The sequence below is a fragment of the Falco naumanni genome, chromosome 6, assembly GCF_017639655.2.
Source record: "Falco naumanni isolate bFalNau1 chromosome 6, bFalNau1.pat, whole genome shotgun sequence".
Classification (NCBI taxonomy): Eukaryota; Metazoa; Chordata; class Aves; order Falconiformes; family Falconidae; genus Falco; species Falco naumanni.
In genome coordinates, this window is record NC_054059.1 from 72,287,634 (window position 1) to 72,306,460 (window position 18,827).

The window sequence follows — 18,827 nt, forward strand, 5'->3', positions numbered from 1 at the left end:
AAACCCCAGAGGCAAATGAATCAGCATTGCTGCATCTGAATTCCACTAGTACAAGCAAGATCAGAATGTGAGCCCTAGGCTACAGCCCTGCTCAGATGTGGGGAACAAACCCAAACATGCCAGCCGCCCTCTTACCCAAGCTTTACTATCAGTTTCTGCCCAAAACTCCACCTGCATTTACCTGGTGTTCCTTGCCAGGAGCAACAGCACAGTTTGGTACTGTAGTTCTGCTTTGTAGCCAAAAATAAGTTTTCCTCATTATTGCTTTTCTGAGCTAAAGAAACAGAAACTTGGGGAAAGATACATGTGCAACTGAAGCTGATGGGAGTTGCAGATGGGAGCACAGTTGGATTAAAACAGGATTTTTGGAAACATCCAACTTGTGTGGCAAGATGGAAGATGAGTGAATGTGAGCAGTTGCCGGGGAAGTAAGAGCTTTCAGAGAGCGATGTCTCTGCAGCAGCACTGGGGTTATAATAGGTTAAAGGATGGTTATGGAAGAGCATGGAGACCTTGCGGCAAAGGGAAAGCAGCTAATGATAGTAGCTAAATGCAAGATAAAAAGTTGCTGTAATAGGTGGATGAAGCTGATAATGAATGGAGAGCAGAGCTCAGCTCACGGAACGAAGGGCTGAGGAGATGAGGCAGTGTAGGGTTGTGGATTAAGCAGAGGGAGGAGGGTATGGGAATCAGTTTGGAATCAATTGCCTTGTCCTTGCTGGCATGCTCTTTGATCACCTTATCGTGCGTGCAGCACAGGCATCCTCCCTGTCCTGTGCTCTGAGACATCCCCAACAACATACGAAGACATCCTCCACACGGATGCTGTGTAGTACGTGTAGCACCAGACAATTCAGGGGAAGGAATCGCTTTCATGCCCCAACCAGCCCAAAGCAGGACGCGCAGTCAAGCCCTGACTGTGTGGCCACATCTGATATGTCCCTTGCTGCACAGCCGCTGCTGCAATAGGTTTGAGAAAGGTGATGGCGGAAGAGGCATGTCTGGATAGACACTTTGTCCAGCTACTCTTGGCACCATGGATAAATTGTTGGTTGGCACAGGATGCTTGGAAGACACCTGCGGAGGTAAAATCACAGGTAGAGACAGGTCCAGACATTGCAGTGCACTCCCAGTGCGTCCTGTAGGAAGGAAACCGTTCAGCTGTCCAAAAAGCCTGGAAGGCAGGAGAGCGGCAGCAATGGGAGCAGATGGTATAAACTGTATTTTCAACCTGCACCATCCTGGGATCTTGCTTTGCATAGGCAGGATGCTGCCAAACCCATCCGGCACGGTGGGGAGGGTGGGATGGTCTCACCACACATGCACACGGACAGACCCTCGGACAAGCTGCCTGCCAGGCTGTGGGGACTGACCTCAGGCACCATAGCAGGCTCCAGCGGCTTTACAAACCCTGCAGCAACCTCCAGGTGCCCCCTCCCCTCCCTGCAAACCCTGCTGACCCTTCGGTCCCCAAGCGCGCATCAGTTGGGAGTGTGATGCCCAAAGCCTGGTCAGCCCCCAGAGCAGCTTGTTTTCAAGGAAAGGTTTTTACCAGCCCACAAATCACAAGAGCGGGATGCCTGATGATTGCTGGTGTCTCTCCTCATTTTTTTCCGTCATATTTTTTTTCTTTTTGGTGGCCCGTTTTTCCTTGCTGCCCATTCTCTCTGCCTCTGCAGCCAGGCGGCCTCTCCCCTCTGCTCGGTGGCAGGTTGGTGGGACCCCAGGTGCCCACCCAGCTGCTCGGGGAGAGAGAACAGAATTACAAGCTGGTTGGTCGGGATCAGGGCCGGGAGAGACCGCCTGGACACTGCCAACACAGACTGCACTGGGGGAAATGAACTTCATGTATTACCATCAAATCAGAGTGGGATAATGAGAAATAAAACCAAATCTTAAAAAATACCCAAGCCCCCTCCTCTCGAGGCTGACCCCCCAGCCCCCCCATCAGACTGGTGCCCCAGCCCCTGCCCCAGGCCCCTGCCCAGCTCTGGACACGCTCCGGCCCCCCAAGCTCTGTCTGGGGGTGAGGGGCCAGAACGGACCCCAGGGCTCGAGGGGCGGCCGCACCGGTGCCCAGCGCAGGGGGACGGTCCCTGCCCCGGCCCTGCTGGCCACGCCATGGCTGACACCAGCCAGGGTGCCGCTGGCCTCGGCCACCTGGGCTCGCTGCCGGCTCATGCCCAGCCGCTGCCGCCCAGCCCCCCCGGCCCTTTCCCGCCGGGCAGTTCCCAGCCCCCGGCCCCGGCCCGCAGCTGCCTGGGGCTGGTGTGACCCCAGCGCGGGGCCGGCACCGCCCGGGGTGACCCTCGCTGAACCCGTGGCAGCCCCGCCCTGCGCCCCCCCGGCAGCGCCCCGCGCCCCCCGGCAGGGCAGCGCGGCCCGGCCCCCGCCGGCGGTGCTCTGCTGCCACCCAGCGCTGGAGGGGCGCGGGGCACAATGGCGCTCCCCGGCCGGCGTCACTGCCCCGCCTCGGCCGCCGTGTGCGCATGAGCGGTGCGCCGCCGCGCCTCTACCCGCCCCCCCCCCCCCCCCATCGCTTTCCGGCAGCGCGGCTGGAGGTGCGACTTTTTACGACGGTGCGGGGTGGTAGCGTTTCGCGGCAGGAGTCTCTGGTGTGGCCCGTGAGGGGAGCGGCGGGGCCGTGCCGCCAGCATGAAGCAGAAGAGGAAAGGTAGTGGAGCCTGAGGGGGTCGCGGTGCCCGGGGCTGGCGGCAGCCTGGCCCCTGCCTCTCCCCCGGAGCTGAGGGCGGCGGGGCAGGGGTTTGTTGCCTCCCTCGGCCCCGGGAGTGAGGGGGAGGCGCTGCGGGGCAGGGCTTTGCCCCCGGTGTGTGTGAGGGGGGGCAGAGGCCGAGCCCTTTACCGTGGTTTGGGCGCGGCGGCGGGCCCGTGGGACAGGCCTTCTCACACTTTCCCCTGGCCCGCGGGTGGGAGCTGGGAGGCGGCAGGGCTGTGCCGCCCCCCCCTCCCCCCCAGCGCTGGGCCTGTGCGGGGAGGGGGCAGGCGAGGCGAGGCTCTGCCGCCTCCGTGTACTGTCGGAGGCGGGTGAAGGGCCAGCCCCGGCCTTGCCTGAGGGCTGGAGGGACTGGGCACCCCTTCCGTGAGCTACCCGTTCTGTTTCCCCGCTGCTGAAGCGGTTGCTGGCGCTGCGAGGCGGAGCCCGTTGCACCCCTGTGGGCGCTCGGAGGGTTGTTTGCTCCAGACCGATGCCCTGGCTGCCAGGTGCAGAATGGGGCCGGGGCAGTCCGGGTATTGCTTGGCTTTTCCCTCGTGGCGGAGCGGGGGGAAAAGCTGGGGGGCGAATATGGGGCAGCAAAGGTGATGCAGGGCAGCACAGGGCTAGCAGCAGCCTGGTCTGTCACGCAGTTCCCAGTAGGGACCAGATGGGACTGTCGTGCTTCTTCCGGGTGGGTGTAAACGCTGCCGGATTTCAGCAAAGCTGGCATGAACAAAAGCTTGTCGGAGTGGTTTTGCACCCAGCTATGTCCCTGCTCGTGGCTTTTCTCACAAGTTTGATATGCATGTTTTACTTTTCCAACATTTCCTGGTGTAGACAGAGCTGCATGAGGTGAAATAAATGTATGGCGTTGGCAGGAATTGTGGATGGATCTCTTAATCGCAATGCCCTTCTTCTCCTGAAGCTGGTAATGAAGAAACACAAGCAATGTATGCAGTCTATACTGTGCAAACCCTTGCTGCAGCAGGGAGTGGGTCTGTGAGGTGCAGTGAGGAAGCTTTAAGGCACTGGTTGCACCGCCTGATACACCATACCTTCTCTGTGGTGGTGGGGAGCTCACAGAGCTGGCATCTTCATTTGGTTTGCCGCACTATCCTTCCCAGAACATTTTCTGTTCTTTGCCGCCTGTACTGGTAGCATCAGACTATTCTACTAACCATCTTTAACTTCCAATGGCTTTTTATTTCTAGCTGTTGTGCAGGTTGCTCTGATGAGAGAAGGTGGAGTTTGTCCTAGAAGTAAAAGAAAGTCAGTGATAAAAGGTGCTGACTGTTATTTGTTCGGGGAGTGCTGCAAGTCAAGAGTGATATGCAGGGGCAAAATTCCCTCTAGGCAACAATTGTGGGAAATATTAAAAAAGAATTGCAGAGCAGGTATGCCTCTGGTTACAAGCAGTTAGAAAGCACTGGCTATACACATGGATTGTTGTTTTGTTCCCGTTTCAGGAGACCTCAGCCATGCTGAGCTGATGATGATGACGATAGCTGACATCATAAAGCAGTTAATTGAGGCTCACGAGCAGGGAGAAGATGTGAACTTGAACAAGTAAGTCACTCTGGGGTGACGCTGAAGAGCTGGTTCATCAGTAATGAACGCGTCTTGTACAGTCTATCACATTCAGGCTTTATTTTAACATGTTTTATTTTCACAGGGTACTGTCATTTCTCTTTTACCGTTACCTGATAATAAAGACACCAAGATCTGTAAATTCTGTGGTGATTTGCTACTTCATAGGCAATGCTCGGAGTACAAAAGGGTTGTACTGGGGAAAAACTCTTAAGAAATTTGTCGCTGCCCTTTTGTTTCCACCTGTGTTCATCCTTCAGTACTCTATTCCATCAGGGGAAGGAGAGATGAACATAGGGTTAAAGTTTAAATCTGATTTTCTTAGCAATGCATTATAAATGAAGTTGTTTACAGAAAGTTCTTCCTTCCTTACATATGCAGAATAATAAAACCTGAATTTGTCCCCCGGTTTCCATTGCATTTACACGATGCAATTGCAAACTTTTGGCTGATGCTGGAAATAACTGACATGAATGTCTTAGAAATGAACTCAGTTAGAGGCTACGTGTGTAGGGGCTGATCACATGGAAGACATGAAAAGAATTAAATCACTGAAAATGGGTAAGCCAGAGTCTATTGGTAGCTTTGACAATGTTTTGATAAAATCATGTTTAGGAGTAAAATATACAGAAACTAAAAACATTGGCAGTTGTTGCCTATCAACTTTATTTGGAATTTATTTTTTGGTATCTTAATGCAGGTGTTGCAAGGAATTACTGTATGCTTTTTAAATAAGTTGCCTGGAAAGGCAGATTGGGAGAACCTACCTAGATGTCCCTGTAACTGAACAGCAGTACAGTAGGACTGCTGTGGTTTATGGGTATGCAGGTCAGAATGGAGTTGTTAATTTGAGGTATTTCTGCTTTCAGGCTGAAAACCAAGACGTCGGCGAAGTACGGACTTTCGGCACAGCCACGTTTGGTTGACATCATCGCTGCTGTTCCACCGCAGTACCGCAGGGTGCTGGTACCAAAGCTGAAGGCCAAGCCTATAAGGACTGCTAGCGGGGTAAGCACGTGCATCCGTCACCATTCTCTTCTGCTCTCATCAATAAGTTGTATTTAATAGTTTTCAAAGAGCAGGATATTGAATGTCCAGAGGTTTAATATAGGTGCCCTGGTTGCATTGCCAGCTTCCAGGTTGTCTTTTCCGTGGTGATGTGCCCACAGGGCTATTGCTTTCAAAACGTGGGAGAAGAGAAAGAGGAGGTGTGGAGATTTTGTTTGTGAGCAGCATGTCTTGCTTTTTGTTGCTGTAGAAACAGTACAGCTTAATCTGCAGGTCCTCTTAGTGAACAAAGGTAAAATGTTAGTATTTAACCTGTTTCTTTGAAAGGTAGTTCAGACTGAAAGGGGTAATAGAGGTACAGCTGACATTCAGTTGTGTGGTTTTAAGCTTCCCTACTCTATGTATAGCATGCCTAAAGCCAGGTTAACAAAAACACCGAAAAACAAATGAACAAAAAAAAACCAGAAACAAAAATCCAGGAAGTTATTCTTATAACTTAAAAAATGAAACAAAACATCCAAAACCTGTGGCAACCCCCCCCAAACAAAAGCACAAACATCCACCCACACCACCAAAAAAAAAAAAAAAAAAGCTTAATTTCTTTAATTTCTTCGTTCTGGCTATAGAATAGTTCATTAAACTCTTACTCCAACCAGGATTACTGAAAACTGGAAATTAGGTGTTCTGAGTTGGGTGCCCCAAATTAGAATTATAGAATCCTTTAGGTTGGAAAAGACCTCTGAGATTGTAAAGTCCAACTGTTAGTGGACACTAGAAAATCTTAATGTGTCTGTCTCTTCTTCCCACTGGGCCCTTCCACAAAGGAGGAGGGCATCTTGTGTTACACTTGCATTAAGTGTATGGGAAGCAGTTGTGAGGTCAGCTGAGTAAAAAACGCTTGGCTTAGGTGGAGGGAGGAAGCTATTTTTGTTATCTTTGGTTTATATCTCTTTGCTTCTCTTCATCTCTCCCCTGTTTCATCTTCCAGTTCTTTGTAACAGACTGCCAGTTTATTCTGAATTGTGAAAATATTAAATAATGGGATTCCTATTTCTTGATATATTTATCTTCTTCAAGAGCTAATGCACAGATATTCTAGGTGAAAGACTGAGCAGAAAACATCTTCAAATAGAATCTCACATGTATGTGTATATAGCCTTTCAGGATGCACTTTGTTTTAGTAACTTCAGAAGCAATTACAATAACTTCTCTCTTCTGTAACTTTACTTCTTGCAGATCGCTGTTGTGGCTGTGATGTGCAAACCACACAGGTGCCCACACATTAACTTTACAGGCAACATATGTGTGTAAGTATGACAGCTTAGCTGACCTAAGAGAACTGTTTTCCTGTATTTCTGTATAAATCTAGTATTGCAGTAGTATTGTATTGGGGACAGGCTTCCTTTCCACACAAGCGCAAAGTCACAGATTGCTGATACCTGCACGTTACAGTAAAAAATCTGTTTGTTTTCAGTTTTTCTTCAAGGAGGGAACCTTTTTCTTTCATGGGCCAAACACTGCTTACCTGAGTAGATAGTTTTGTGAATATAGTAACTGGGAGACTATATTCATGATCAAATGTAAGGTGCATTACTGTGTTAGGGTGCCTAGGTGTGTTATGTGCAAGGCTGGGTACATGAGCAGATTGGAGACAGCTGTTACAGTGAAGAAACAAGGCTCACTCGGTCTGAAAAGTTTGCAAACTGCTGAACTGAGACCTACCTGAGGAGATGCAGGTGTTGTCTGCCAAAACTTGCTTGGTGTGACAGTTTGACTCTGGAATGAAATGAGAGCCAGATGGAAGGAAAGGCCTCCAGCTGCCAAGAGCTTGTGGTGATAAGGGAATAGTTTCTGAGTTTTATTTGAATTGAGATACCCAAGCTGGGTTTACCTTGAGGTACATGTTAACTCTGTTTGACTTAGGAGTGTGTGCACCTGAAATCTCATCTGTTTGGGTTTTTTCCTAACCGTATCTGTTCATCTATTTCAATGTTCTTCTTTCCCGCTTTGTCACTCCCAAAACATAAGTGTTTTTCACTACCAGCTGCCTAACACAGAGTGAGCTGGCTCCGTTCTTGTTTTTGCATGAGCAGCTAATCTGTTTGAGATGTTCCAGGTAATTACATATATGAATTGTCTTCAATTGGATTGCACAACTTTTGCTAGCAAATTAATTTGGCCATGGTAATTTGGTAATTAATTTTATAATCGTGACAGATGACTTGGGTTGAGTTTGCAGGGCGGGCAATGAGGAAACCAATCAATTATACTGTGAACCGCATGTGTCTGGTTTGATAGAGATGGCAGTATCTTGGTGCCTGTGCGTTTGAGGTCTGCACCATAAGTAAAATGTGCTGACTGCTCTATTACCTTTTCCGTTGGAGGTGCTCAGTGCCTGCAGCTAAACTAGAAGGGGTTGTCAACCCGCCTGTCTCAGGTCATCTTTGAGCACAGAATGGATGTAGAATGGTTGTTAATCCTACAGCCCTCAAAAGAAAGCTAAGGATTCCTAAAAAAATACATTTATATACCTTTTAATTACTGTCTGCCATGTATCGTTCCTCTCTTGGCTTGCAGTCATGCTGTGGTAGCCACAAGTCTGTCTTGCTGCATCAAAGAATAAGAGTTTCAAACAAGCTTCTAAGTGTAGAAACTGTAGTTTAACACCAAACTGCTGTACAGGTATCAAGGGTAGACGGGCTGTATTCTTTTGAAGTAGTCTTAGAATGCTGTGTTCATTAAATAGCGTTTCTAAGTTCAGAAAACAAATGTAAATGAGCTTTCTCACCATCAAGATATTTAAATTCTTTAAATTTCTGGGAAAGAAATGTAGACTGTGTAACCGGAGGATATTTCTATTTTATGTCTTTCCATGCCAAACAAAATAATATTTTACATTAAATGAGACTATGTTCTTGATAGAATAGTGGAAAATATTTGAGTTGTTTATGACTGTAAAATTACTTTTTAAAACCTAATAATCTGTGGGTAACTATTACTCCAGAACTGTATGGCAACTCCCTGAAATAATGGCACATTCCAGAAATACGTTCACAGTATGTTTTACAACTAGGAGGCCTTACCAGGTTGTTTCATGTGGATGTAGTCATTTGGTAGGTCTGAACTGGGTTTTTGACATCTCAGTCTCATTAAAATTAAATGAAATGACTGTTTTGCACTGTATATTTAGCATTTGTAACCGTGCACAGGCTAAGTACCTGTCAATGTTACTGCCTATCACAGTATCACTCTCTCCAGCCTGTGTGTTTGGGGCTGTACCTATATTTACATCGGGTGATGCAGAAACACAGGAATTCATCCATCCATCCCGTGCTCTGTCCTGAGTAGTGAGCTAGGTTTACTCTAGAGGCTGTATTGCAGCATTAAGGTACCGTAGCGCTTGAGCTAATGAGGCCTTGAGGAAGGTGGATTTGGTTTTACCTGTGCGAGAACTCACAAATGCCAGGAGAGCAGCTGGCACGTTGCTGCGGTCAGACTGTCATGGATTTTTATTCCCCTGTGTTTCTGATGAGTAGTGGGGTAGTTAGAGTAGTGTCTGCTCAGCCTGCACCCTCCTGTGTACTCGTGCCTCAGGCAAATTAAGCTGTTGCAATTGTGTGAGTTTGCTGTCTTCTGTCTTTTTATATTTGCAGATACTGCCCAGGTGGACCTGATTCTGATTTTGAATATTCAACACAGTCTTACACTGGATATGAGGTATTACTTTGGTCTGCCATAATGCATTGCTTACGTTCTCTATAAACTTGGGTTAGGCTGCTCTTTATTTCTACAAATTCACTCACATTGCGAGAATAAAGAACAAAAGCAGACTTCATAAACTTCGAGATCTAAAGCAGCTTGATTATATGACTGGAAATTCTTCTCAGTTGTCACAGCAGTTTCTTTCTCTTCACCTTGCTGCTGTTGATACGGTTACACATGTGATACACTGTAGAGCAGGAGTGAGCAGCCTGTGATGCTGAGCAGGGCAAGTGCAGCGTCGTGGCTGTACCCCATGACCTGCTGGTGTGGGAGCAGCTGTTAATCTGAATGTCCAGCTGCGGAAACCAGTGAGGGAGTAAGAGCAGTTGAAGGTGATACTGCTGTCTCCCATGGGACGCTGCTGCCTGCAGTTTCTTGAAATGAATGCTAGCTGTGATTCCTACAGGAGTTACCGATCTGTGTCAAAATTTCCCTAACTAAAGAGTCCAGCAGAAGCATAGTTTTACTGGTGGCTCAACGTGGGTTTAAGGGAAAGGTACAGAGAAGGCAGAGCCTTGCTCCTTCTCAGAACTTCCCAGCGAAAAGATGAAAGGCAACAAACATGAGTTAGAATGTGGAAAACTGTGTTGTAATAAAAGGAAAAGAACGTTTGAGTGTGAAAGTTGTCAAGCACTTCAGTAGGTATCTAGAGAGGTTTTCAGATCTCTAATGATAGTCAAACACTGACTGGACACAGCCCTAAGCATCCTGTCCTAAGTGGACCTGCTTTGTCCTCTCCAACCTACTGGACCCTGTGGATTAACACGGGTCAGGCTCTGGAATAAAGCCCATTATTTAGCTGTTAGTGGCTCTGAAATTATCTTCATGCCTTTTTATGTCTCTGTCTGCAGTGATACCTCACTGAATGTATCTATTTCCAAAATAGTGCTCTCCTATTGTCTGGAGAAAGCTTAACAGCATGTGACTAAATTATTGTGACTGGCTTTAAGAAAACAACTCGTAGCTGTAGTACCCATATAAAGTCACAAAATGAGGTAAAATACAAACTGCATTAAGTTGCTAACCAGTGATGCAGCATCCTTTTACAATGGATTTTGTCTGTTGTTACCTACTTCTCAATGACTTGGAGCTTATCCTGTTAGTGCAAAGTAGGAAAATCCTGTGTATATGTAACTGCTTTGTAATTTATGTTGGTTTGGATAGGATGGATTCATTTGTGTAGTACTAACAGCATGTGGGAGTTCTGCATGATTAAGTGTCCTCATCCTTTAGAGCTTTTAATATAATAGATATGAAATACCAAACGAACCCAGGATACACAAAATACTCGAAAACCTCATTGTAGAGTGTTATTAATAGGCTTACATAAGCTAGTAACATAAAAACTTGTTAGGGATTTCAATTGACAGAATATGTTTAGCTTAAAGAATCATTGAAGTTTAGACTGAGCTCTAGAGTACGCTGATTGGATAACAGTGAAGAGAAACTAAAATGCATGGGACAGAAAAAGTATTTTGAAAAACATTGTGATTTTTGCAATATTTTTTGTGACTCGCTGTAAAGATTCTTTATCCTTTTGCATTGCGCTGAAAATTGGGAAAATTGTCATTCTTCTTATGTCATGTTACCATCTCTGGCAAAAATGGGGTTTTGTTATAATTTTTAAAAATGTAAGGAGCCAAATTCATATTTACAGATGGATGGACTTTTTGCTTGTGAGTTTGAAGACTTTAGGGTCACTTAGGATTTGAAGACTTCAGAACATGTTTCAGTGCTAAAAGTTGTCTTTTGTTCTTTTTCACTGTGCTTTTTAAAAAGAGTTTACAAAATTAATCTCCTTGTGCTTTTTAGCCAACATCCATGAGGGCTATTCGGGCTAGATATGACCCCTATCTCCAGACAAGACACAGAGTGGAACAGGTAAATTTTTACAGTAAAAGGGGAATGCATTGTGATTGTGATGAAAATAATGAGATGATGATGATGATACAAAGCTAGGGGGAGTGGCTGGTACCCCAGACGGCTGTGCTGCCGTGCAGCGAGACCTGGGCAGGGTCGGGAGCTGGGCCGAGGAACCTAACGCAGTCCAGCCAAGGCAAGTGCAGGGTCCTGCACCGAGGGAGGAACAGCCCCCGCACCAGCACAGGCTGGGGCTGAGCTGCTGGGGGGCAGCTCTGCGGGGAAGGGCCTGGCAGTGCTGGGGGGCAGCAGGTTGCCCATGTGCCGGCAGCGTGTGCCCTCGTGGCCAAGGGGCCGGTGGGATCCCGGGGTACATGAGGAGGAGCGTGGCCAGCAGGTCGAGGGAGGATGTCCTCCCCCTCTGCTCTGCCCTGGTGGGGCCGCATCTGCAGTGCTGTGTCCAGTGCTGGGCTCCCCAGTTCCAGAGAGACTGGGAGCTGCTGGGGAGGGGCCAGCAGAGGTGACCAAGCTGATGAGGGGCTGGAGCATCTCCCTGGTGAGGAAAGGCTGCGGGAGCTGGGGCTGTTCAGCCTGGGCAGGAGAAGGCTGAGAGGGGACCTGAGCGATGCACACAGGTACCTTAAGGGCCAGTGTCAGGGGGCCGGGGCCGGGCTCTTGTCAGCGGTGCCCAGCGACAGGACAAGGGGCAACGGGCACAAACTGCAGCACAGGGAGCTCCGTGGGGAGAGCAGGAAAAACTTCTTTCCCTTGAGGATGATGGAGCACGGGGACAGGCTGCCCAGAGAGGCTGTGCAGTCTCCTTCTCTGGGGACATCCAGAGCCCACCTGGACACGATCCTGTGCAGCTGCTGTAGGAGAGCCTGCTTGAGCAGGATGGGCTCCAGGGGTCCCTTCCAACCCTAACTATTCTGTGATGCTAGAATTGCCTCTTGGTTGCCTGAACTGGTGGGCTGAAGGGGTTGTGGTCAGCAGCACTAAGTCCAGTTGGAGGCCAGTCGCTAGTACCCAGTGTCAATATTGGGGCCAATAGTGTTTAACCTCTGTGTTAATGACCTGAACGTTGGGACAGAGCACACCGTCAGCAAGTTTGTAGATGAGACAGAATTGGGAGGAGTGGATGATAGACCAGAGGATGCTGCTGCCATTCAGAGACACCTGGACAGGCTGGAGAAATGAGCTGGCAGGAACGTCTTGGAAGTTGAACAAAGGGAAATGCCAAGTCCTGCCTCTGGGGGGAATAACCCCAGGCACCAGTACGTGCTGGGGGCCAACCAGCTGGAAAGCAGCTTGACAGAAAAGGACCTGGGGGTACTGGTGGACCCCAGGCTGACTATGAGCAGCATTGTGCCCTTGAGACAAAGACCAGCAGCCTCCTGTGCTGCATTAGGAGTGTTGCCAACACATCAAGGTATGCGATTCTTCCTCTGGCCTCAGCACTGCTGGGACTCCACCTGGGGAGCTGTGTCAAGTTCTGGGCTCCACAGAAGACAGACAGACAGACATGTGCATACTGGAGCAAGTCTAGTAAAAGGCCACTAAGATGATGAAGGGACTAGAGTGTCTGAAGAGGCGCTGAGAGAGGTGAGGCTGTCAAGGCTGGGGATGAGAAGGCTCAGTGGAGTGTTGCAGCCTACCACCAGGTGTTCGTACACGTTGGTAAAGAAGGTGGAGACAACTTTCTTCTGAGTGGTGCCCAGTGACTGGACAGGGCATAATGCAATGTGCACAAATTGGAACAGGAGAAATTCCATCTGAACATCAGGAAATAAGTTTTTAACTGCGAGGGTGACCGAGCACTAGACCAGACTACCCGGACAGGTTGTGCAGTCTCCATCTTTTGAGACACTCAAAGCCTGTTCAGACACAGCACTGACCAAGCTGCTGTAGCTGATGCTGTGTTGAGAAGAGAGATCAGATTAGGTGATCTCCAGAGGTCCCTTCCAACTTCAGCTTTCTTGTGATTCTATAATTCTACATTAAACTGACTTGATCCCCATAGAAAAATAATATTTTTAGACTCTTTTAATCATCTGCCATTTCTATTTGGTAAATGATGAGTTTTGAACCTCTTATCTGTTCTGAAGAATACCTGGTTACTAATAGGAGATCCTATTACAACAAAATTTTAGTGAACTTCTGTGGCAGTTGCTAGTTCTTGATAATTACTTTCATGGAGGATGTAGTACTCTAATAGTGGCTTTCCTACCAAAATGGTTTTTTGGGGGTCTTTGCTGGAGAGTTAGAAGAGCTGGAGGGTTTCTCAGTCGTGTTCTCCTTCAACTGGTTTCCTCTTTATCTCCAAATCCGTTGGAAAATGCTGCATGGATTCAGCGTAGCGCTTTTCTCCTGCAGATTTGTAAGGAAAATTAGTTCCACATGGATTGAAGTGGATGTGAGGAAACTTTTCCTACTGGCCGTATCTAAGCCTAAGCTAGCTTCAAACTGGAACCAGTGCAACCCCATCAGCACAATGCTAGGCTAAATAATTTTGTTTTGTCAAGAAAACCTGTTACATCGGACTCAATATCAGTCCTGTGTTCTTGCAGTAGAAAAATAACTTTTGAGGGTTTTTGGAGGTGAGGTTATAAGAAATCTGTACAAAAGTATTAATGATTTGACATTAATTAAGATATGACAACTACAGAAGGAAATGCAGTATAAGAATCAGGGTTTTCAGAGAAGTCTTTTAAGTAAGTCCCTGTCTGGTAATTTTTTCCTGGTACTTTTAATTTTACAGCTGAAACAGCTAGGCCACAGCGTGGATAAAGTAGAATTTATTGTGATGGGCGGAACGTTCATGGCCCTGCCCGAAGACTACAGAGATTACTTCATCAGAAACCTTCACGATGCTTTATCAGGTCACACTTCCAATAATGTAGCAGAGGCTGTCAGGTAAGCATCTTGGTTTTCCTTGATGTAATTGTTTAAAAGTGTTCTTTAACTGGCCTAACAACAGAAAATACTGAAGACAAAACCTTTTTCTTTTTGAAAGGCACTGTTTATCCCAATATTTATTTAGGCATGGAATATTTATAGCTCTGCTTGCAGCATTGCTCTGTGTACTGCGTAGCACCAGCAGATCAGGCCGTGGTTTATCTATTTTTCTCATGTAGGAAATGCTAAGCTTCTTCTAATTTCTTGGCATTCCATCTGGACTTCTACCTTTCATGCCTCATCACCTTGATTTGGAGTTGTGACAAATTGCATTGCGATGGGATTTATTTCCTTCAGCTGGGAAGGGGAACTGATCCTGCCTTCAAGGGAGGCCAGACGTCAGCTCCCATAAGGGATGACTCACCCCCAAGAGCGTCAGTGCTCTGGAGCTCCAAGCCCCTTGCCGTCTCAAATGCAGTTACCCTTGCAGTATTTCAGTGTGACAGGGAGATGCTCTTCTCCTTTTACAATTGATGAACTGAAAATCTGTGGTTTATTTATTTATGTCTGCTTCGGGTCATTAAAACGTAACTTTTCCGTGCATTCTGTGGTATAAAACTAAGAAGAAAAATGAGAGATTTGATGTTTTGGGGCTGTTAAAACTAGGTGAGCATCTGTACTGACAGTTGTAGTTTGCTGCCTTGTCATCATTGAGTGCGGTGGATTTTCCTTGATGCCATTATCATCTACTAAAGAGTGGTTTTAAAACTGATTAGGACTAATCCTTGCCTAGCTTCATGTCTACCTTCGTATTTTAAAGCTGTCGTTTCATTTAGGTTTCCTCTGGAGGGCAGCAAACACTTCTGCTGGTTTTCTTTGGGTTTTTATTTTTTTTTTCTTGTCGTTGAAAGCCACACAAAAAGTGCTATGCTGCTCTTCTTAAGTGGATTTTATCAGGATAAAATAATGAAGAAGCTGAGAAAAGAATTGCTTTTCTTTTGCTCTAGTGCCCTGATTGTGAGCACTGAAGGGCACAGCTCGTTATGGAAGAAAGGTTTGCAGGCTATCTATTCAAATTAGTGCTGTGCTTATAACATACATCAGGTGGTTCGGGATGTGGTTTTTCCTTATTTTTTTTCTGCTGCAGTGTCTAGCTAATTTTGTTGGACCTAAAATTGTTTTTTGAGTAGCCTGTCCTTTGCTCTGCAGATGAGGAAACTATTTATGACACAGGCCGTGTGACCAAGTAATTTGAAGTGCATGCAAAACCAAAGTGACTCTGAAGTCAGTGTACTGCCTTGCAAGCACGCAGATCAAGCAATGTGAGAAAACCTGCGCTAACAGTGTGTGGTGGGTTTTTTTCCCAGCAGATAAATAAAGGTTTATATTTTTAACATAAATTTCATGTTAAATGCTTAGTGAATGGAGGTATGTGGGAGTTACTTAAGTTGCACTTCCTAAATATTCTAGAGGTGAGAAAATTTGGTTCAAGATGAATCAGACCTTTTACTTTTTTTGCGTCTTGCGTTTAGCTGTTGTACTGTGTCACTGCAGTACTGTTTTGAGATGGGCAATGACACTTGAAATCAACATTCAAGGTTGAATTTATTTATCTTTGTACATGAGAATTCAGCCCTTCTCCCTCACTACTTCCATCAACAAGAGGCCATGCTACATGGGGAATACTAACTGTATTTTACTTGTTTTATATTGTGGACACAGCATGCAGCAGTAACCTGGGATTTGGTCTCTCTCACCCTTACTTTGAATGGTATTATGGTAGCACTGAAATTTTTCTTTTTTGTGCAAATCATTACTTAACTTTGGATTTTGTACAGTGAATTCCCTAACAGGGAAAAAGACCTTCAGCCAGCATGCTTTTTTAAAAGGCCTTCTGAGCATGACCTTTGTTTAAGCCAGTGGAGCATCTATCTGTAGAGGCTACAGTCCACCTAACTACGAACACAGTTTTTTTCCCCCTTTGTCCAGTCATTCCTTTACTTCATCCTAAACTTGAGCTCGGCTTCTATGGCCAATGCTGCCTTCCCAGTGATAGCGACGCGCTGACCTATATGGTCTGAAACGTGCAACACTGCAGCGTCATCAGTCTGACATTCTCCTCTTGATGTAATTTTGAATTTCCTTCATATAAGACTTTGTCTTGATCAGCGTGCTGCAACTGCTGGTCCTATTTAACCTGATAAAAAGGAAGTGAGTGAGCCGTTTCAACCAGTACGGTACAACCGGAGCCTGCCGTGGAGATCTCTACTGTTCCTCACCAGCAACTGGCACTGCAAGGCTGACTAAAGGAGTAAGTCCTCAAACTGTGCTGGCCCATGGACTCCATCTGATGTTCTGAGTTAGCTTCTGGCTTTCTGGGAGTTAAAGTTTTATGGTAAATCCAGCCTCGTGGTAAATCACGAAGTTGCAAACCCAGCAGTGCCTCTAAGAGGGCAATGATGCGGCACTGGGAGTGATGTGTCTTGCAGAAGTGGGGCACTGCTCTAGCCAGCCACTTCAAATAAATCGGTCTGAAACTGGCTTTATAGTCAGTGGAAGGAGTAGGATCTTCATGGGGTGGCTCAGAGCATCTAAGCTAGACTGCTGCTTTAAACTTTTTCTGGATAAACAGGACAGCCAACTTGGGGGATTTGAAGAACTCAGTTTATAGAGCAGACGTTCTTTTTGCATGAGTTGACCTGAAGCAAGTTAAGATTTTGGTTTTTACAAAATGCCTGAATGGGACGTGCTTATGGAAGTGAATGTGTTTACCTGTGTCAACTCACCAACCAAGAGTGTGATTATTATTTTTTTTTTCCCAAAAGATAAACAGAGAAACTGCTAGGGTTTCATGGTGACTCTGTTGCGAGTGGAGGAAGGAAATACCTTCCCTGAGAAAGTGTTGCTGGTGTTTAATACTTCTGTAGCACCTCCCTATTGAGGTAATAAACACTTTTTAGCCTATTCAGACAGAAGTTTTTGCTTGAGGTGCTTTGCTATGCTTGAGAAATAAGCTGGCCAAGGAATGAGTAAAGAATTGCAGAGCCAGGGGGCATCTTTGTTTTGTAGAGTTTGTGCAACAAGACTGAGAAGTTTTAATTTTTATCTACTGAGAATGCCACTTAGGAGATTTCAGCACGCTTCTGATTGCCTGTCGAGCAAGACTGTGGACTTGGTGATAAGCACCCCTTCTTCAGGAGGAGTTTTGTAATTACTGTTAAAGAATCACTGTAAGACAGATTTTTGGTTTTGTACACTAGAGAAATACATTTTTCTCTGGGAGTTGTTCCCATCAAGCCAAAGTGTTGACTTGATTGCGGCTACCTTTGCTCTTCCCTGAGGACAATGAACCAAGAAGGTGTAGAATACACATGCAAATGAGAATTGCTGCTCCCCATCAGTTTGCTCCTCTCACCTGACCCATGAGTCATTAGAGGTGCTGAGCATATTTAACTGCCACCATGACTCACCACTTAACTCCAAGGGCTGAGTACCTCTTCTCTGAGCCAGGATCTGACTTTTAATCAGTGAATAAGGACAAAGGAGAACTCGCCTGTCTTGAGAAAGGTGGATGTCAGAAAGGTCCCCCTGGGCTGTGCACCCCTGCAGCTCCTTGGACTGCAACATCAAGCCTATATCAAGGCTTCTCTTCATGTATTTAAAAATGCACAGAAATTATTTTTTAAAAATAATTTTAACGGTATCATACTTTGCCTGATGTTCAATCTGGTTGTAAATCACGTTGTTAATGGCAAAGCAAGAAGGGGATAAAATTGCTGGAACCTCATGTTCTGCAACTCAAGTGTCTTGTGTACCTGATATTTATGTGACAATATTCAGGTACACAGCAGACATAATAACTATTTCCATAATAGGTCTGTAATCCAAGGCTGTTTCGGCTTTACATCCACTCTTCAGTAAGTAGTCTCTTAAAAGGCTCATTTTCCACTTCCATCATTCATCGAAGCCCAGAACTTGCAGAAGTGAGTGCTGTCAGTTGCGTTTGATTCCTTGTGGAGAAATTTCAGTTCCCAACACCAGACAACACTGTGAGACTGCCTTTTTCTTAGGCTTGTCATTGATTGCTTTTGCCAAGTGTCCTTTTGTGTTTCCACCATTAGCTGTTTCTGCTGAGCTGGTGAGCAGGCAGCAATGCTTCCCGCTGCTACCAACATCTTCATTATGTGCAAGGAAATTTCCTTTAGGTATCCCAAAAGCCGTATTGATCTTTTGGTAAGCAGTGAGCAGCTACTTTAGAGCCTTTGCTGAAAGAGAAAATGTGGGTTTTAAGTAACTGCTGCTTAGGGCTGGATTGCTGTGTTTCCAGCTTAAGACCTTTTAGCTCATCTGAGGAAGGGAGAAAAACCCTGAGCACTGACAGTTTCAGCAGCAGTTGATTTGGTAAGTGAAGCTCCTGATGCCTTTTGAAACCCAGCTGGAAATCACTCTTCTTGAGCACACTGGATCAGAGCAACCCATCCAAGATGTTTCTGTGTGGTTACCAGAGAGTGGGTTTATTGGAAAGATTGTTACATTCTTTTCTCAAATACCAACGTTGGGTCTCATCTATTAGTAATTCTTCTAATAGAAGCTGCAATTTCTCGACAAGAAATTGAGTGATCATGAAGGTGGACGACTAAGCAACTCATAATTTTCCTTTTCAGTAGTGGGGGATAAACCTGCTTTCAGAGCATTGCACTCCGTTGTCAAAATTGAAGTCTGTTTTAAATGTCCCAAACAAGGCTTTGGGAGTTTTGTTAGATGATGTGGGTTTCTGCAGGTAGGTCTAGTCTTGCTGCTGCCAGGGCTGTGATTTTACCAGGATTTAGCCTGGCTGCTTGACTTTCAGGGCACAGACCTGCAATGAAATGACGTGGGGTAACAAGGGAGCATGTTGTGCCTGTGCTGATGCAGCTGGCTTTGGATCTATGTTTTGCTGGCCCGGCTTGTGAGAAATTCTAGTGTACGCTGACTCTCAAGGAAAGAGGTTTAAGCACAC

The 18,827-nt window shown here is 46.3% G+C and overlaps 1 protein-coding gene across 6 annotated transcripts in view; it reads left to right on the forward strand.

Annotated features, from left to right (window-relative positions):
- Window positions 1-2,555: 2,555 nt before the first annotated feature.
- ELP3 (elongator acetyltransferase complex subunit 3) overlaps window positions 2,556-18,827 on the forward strand; it is a 93,255-nt gene continuing 76,983 nt past the window's right edge. For all 6 annotated transcript variants that reach the window (XR_005828345.1, XR_005828346.1, XM_040597268.1 and 3 more), the window contains exons 1-7: window positions 2,556-2,674; window positions 4,183-4,282; window positions 5,173-5,311; window positions 6,548-6,618; window positions 8,965-9,028; window positions 10,886-10,954; window positions 13,692-13,846. Coding sequence is in view for 4 of the 6 variants with exons in the window: in XM_040597268.1 (XP_040453202.1) it covers window positions 2,656-2,674; window positions 4,183-4,282; window positions 5,173-5,311; window positions 6,548-6,618; window positions 8,965-9,028; window positions 10,886-10,954; window positions 13,692-13,846 (617 nt within the window). In the remaining 2 variants the exon portion in view is untranslated. The remainder of the gene's footprint in view (window positions 2,675-4,182; window positions 4,283-5,172; window positions 5,312-6,547; window positions 6,619-8,964; window positions 9,029-10,885; window positions 10,955-13,691; window positions 13,847-18,827) is intronic.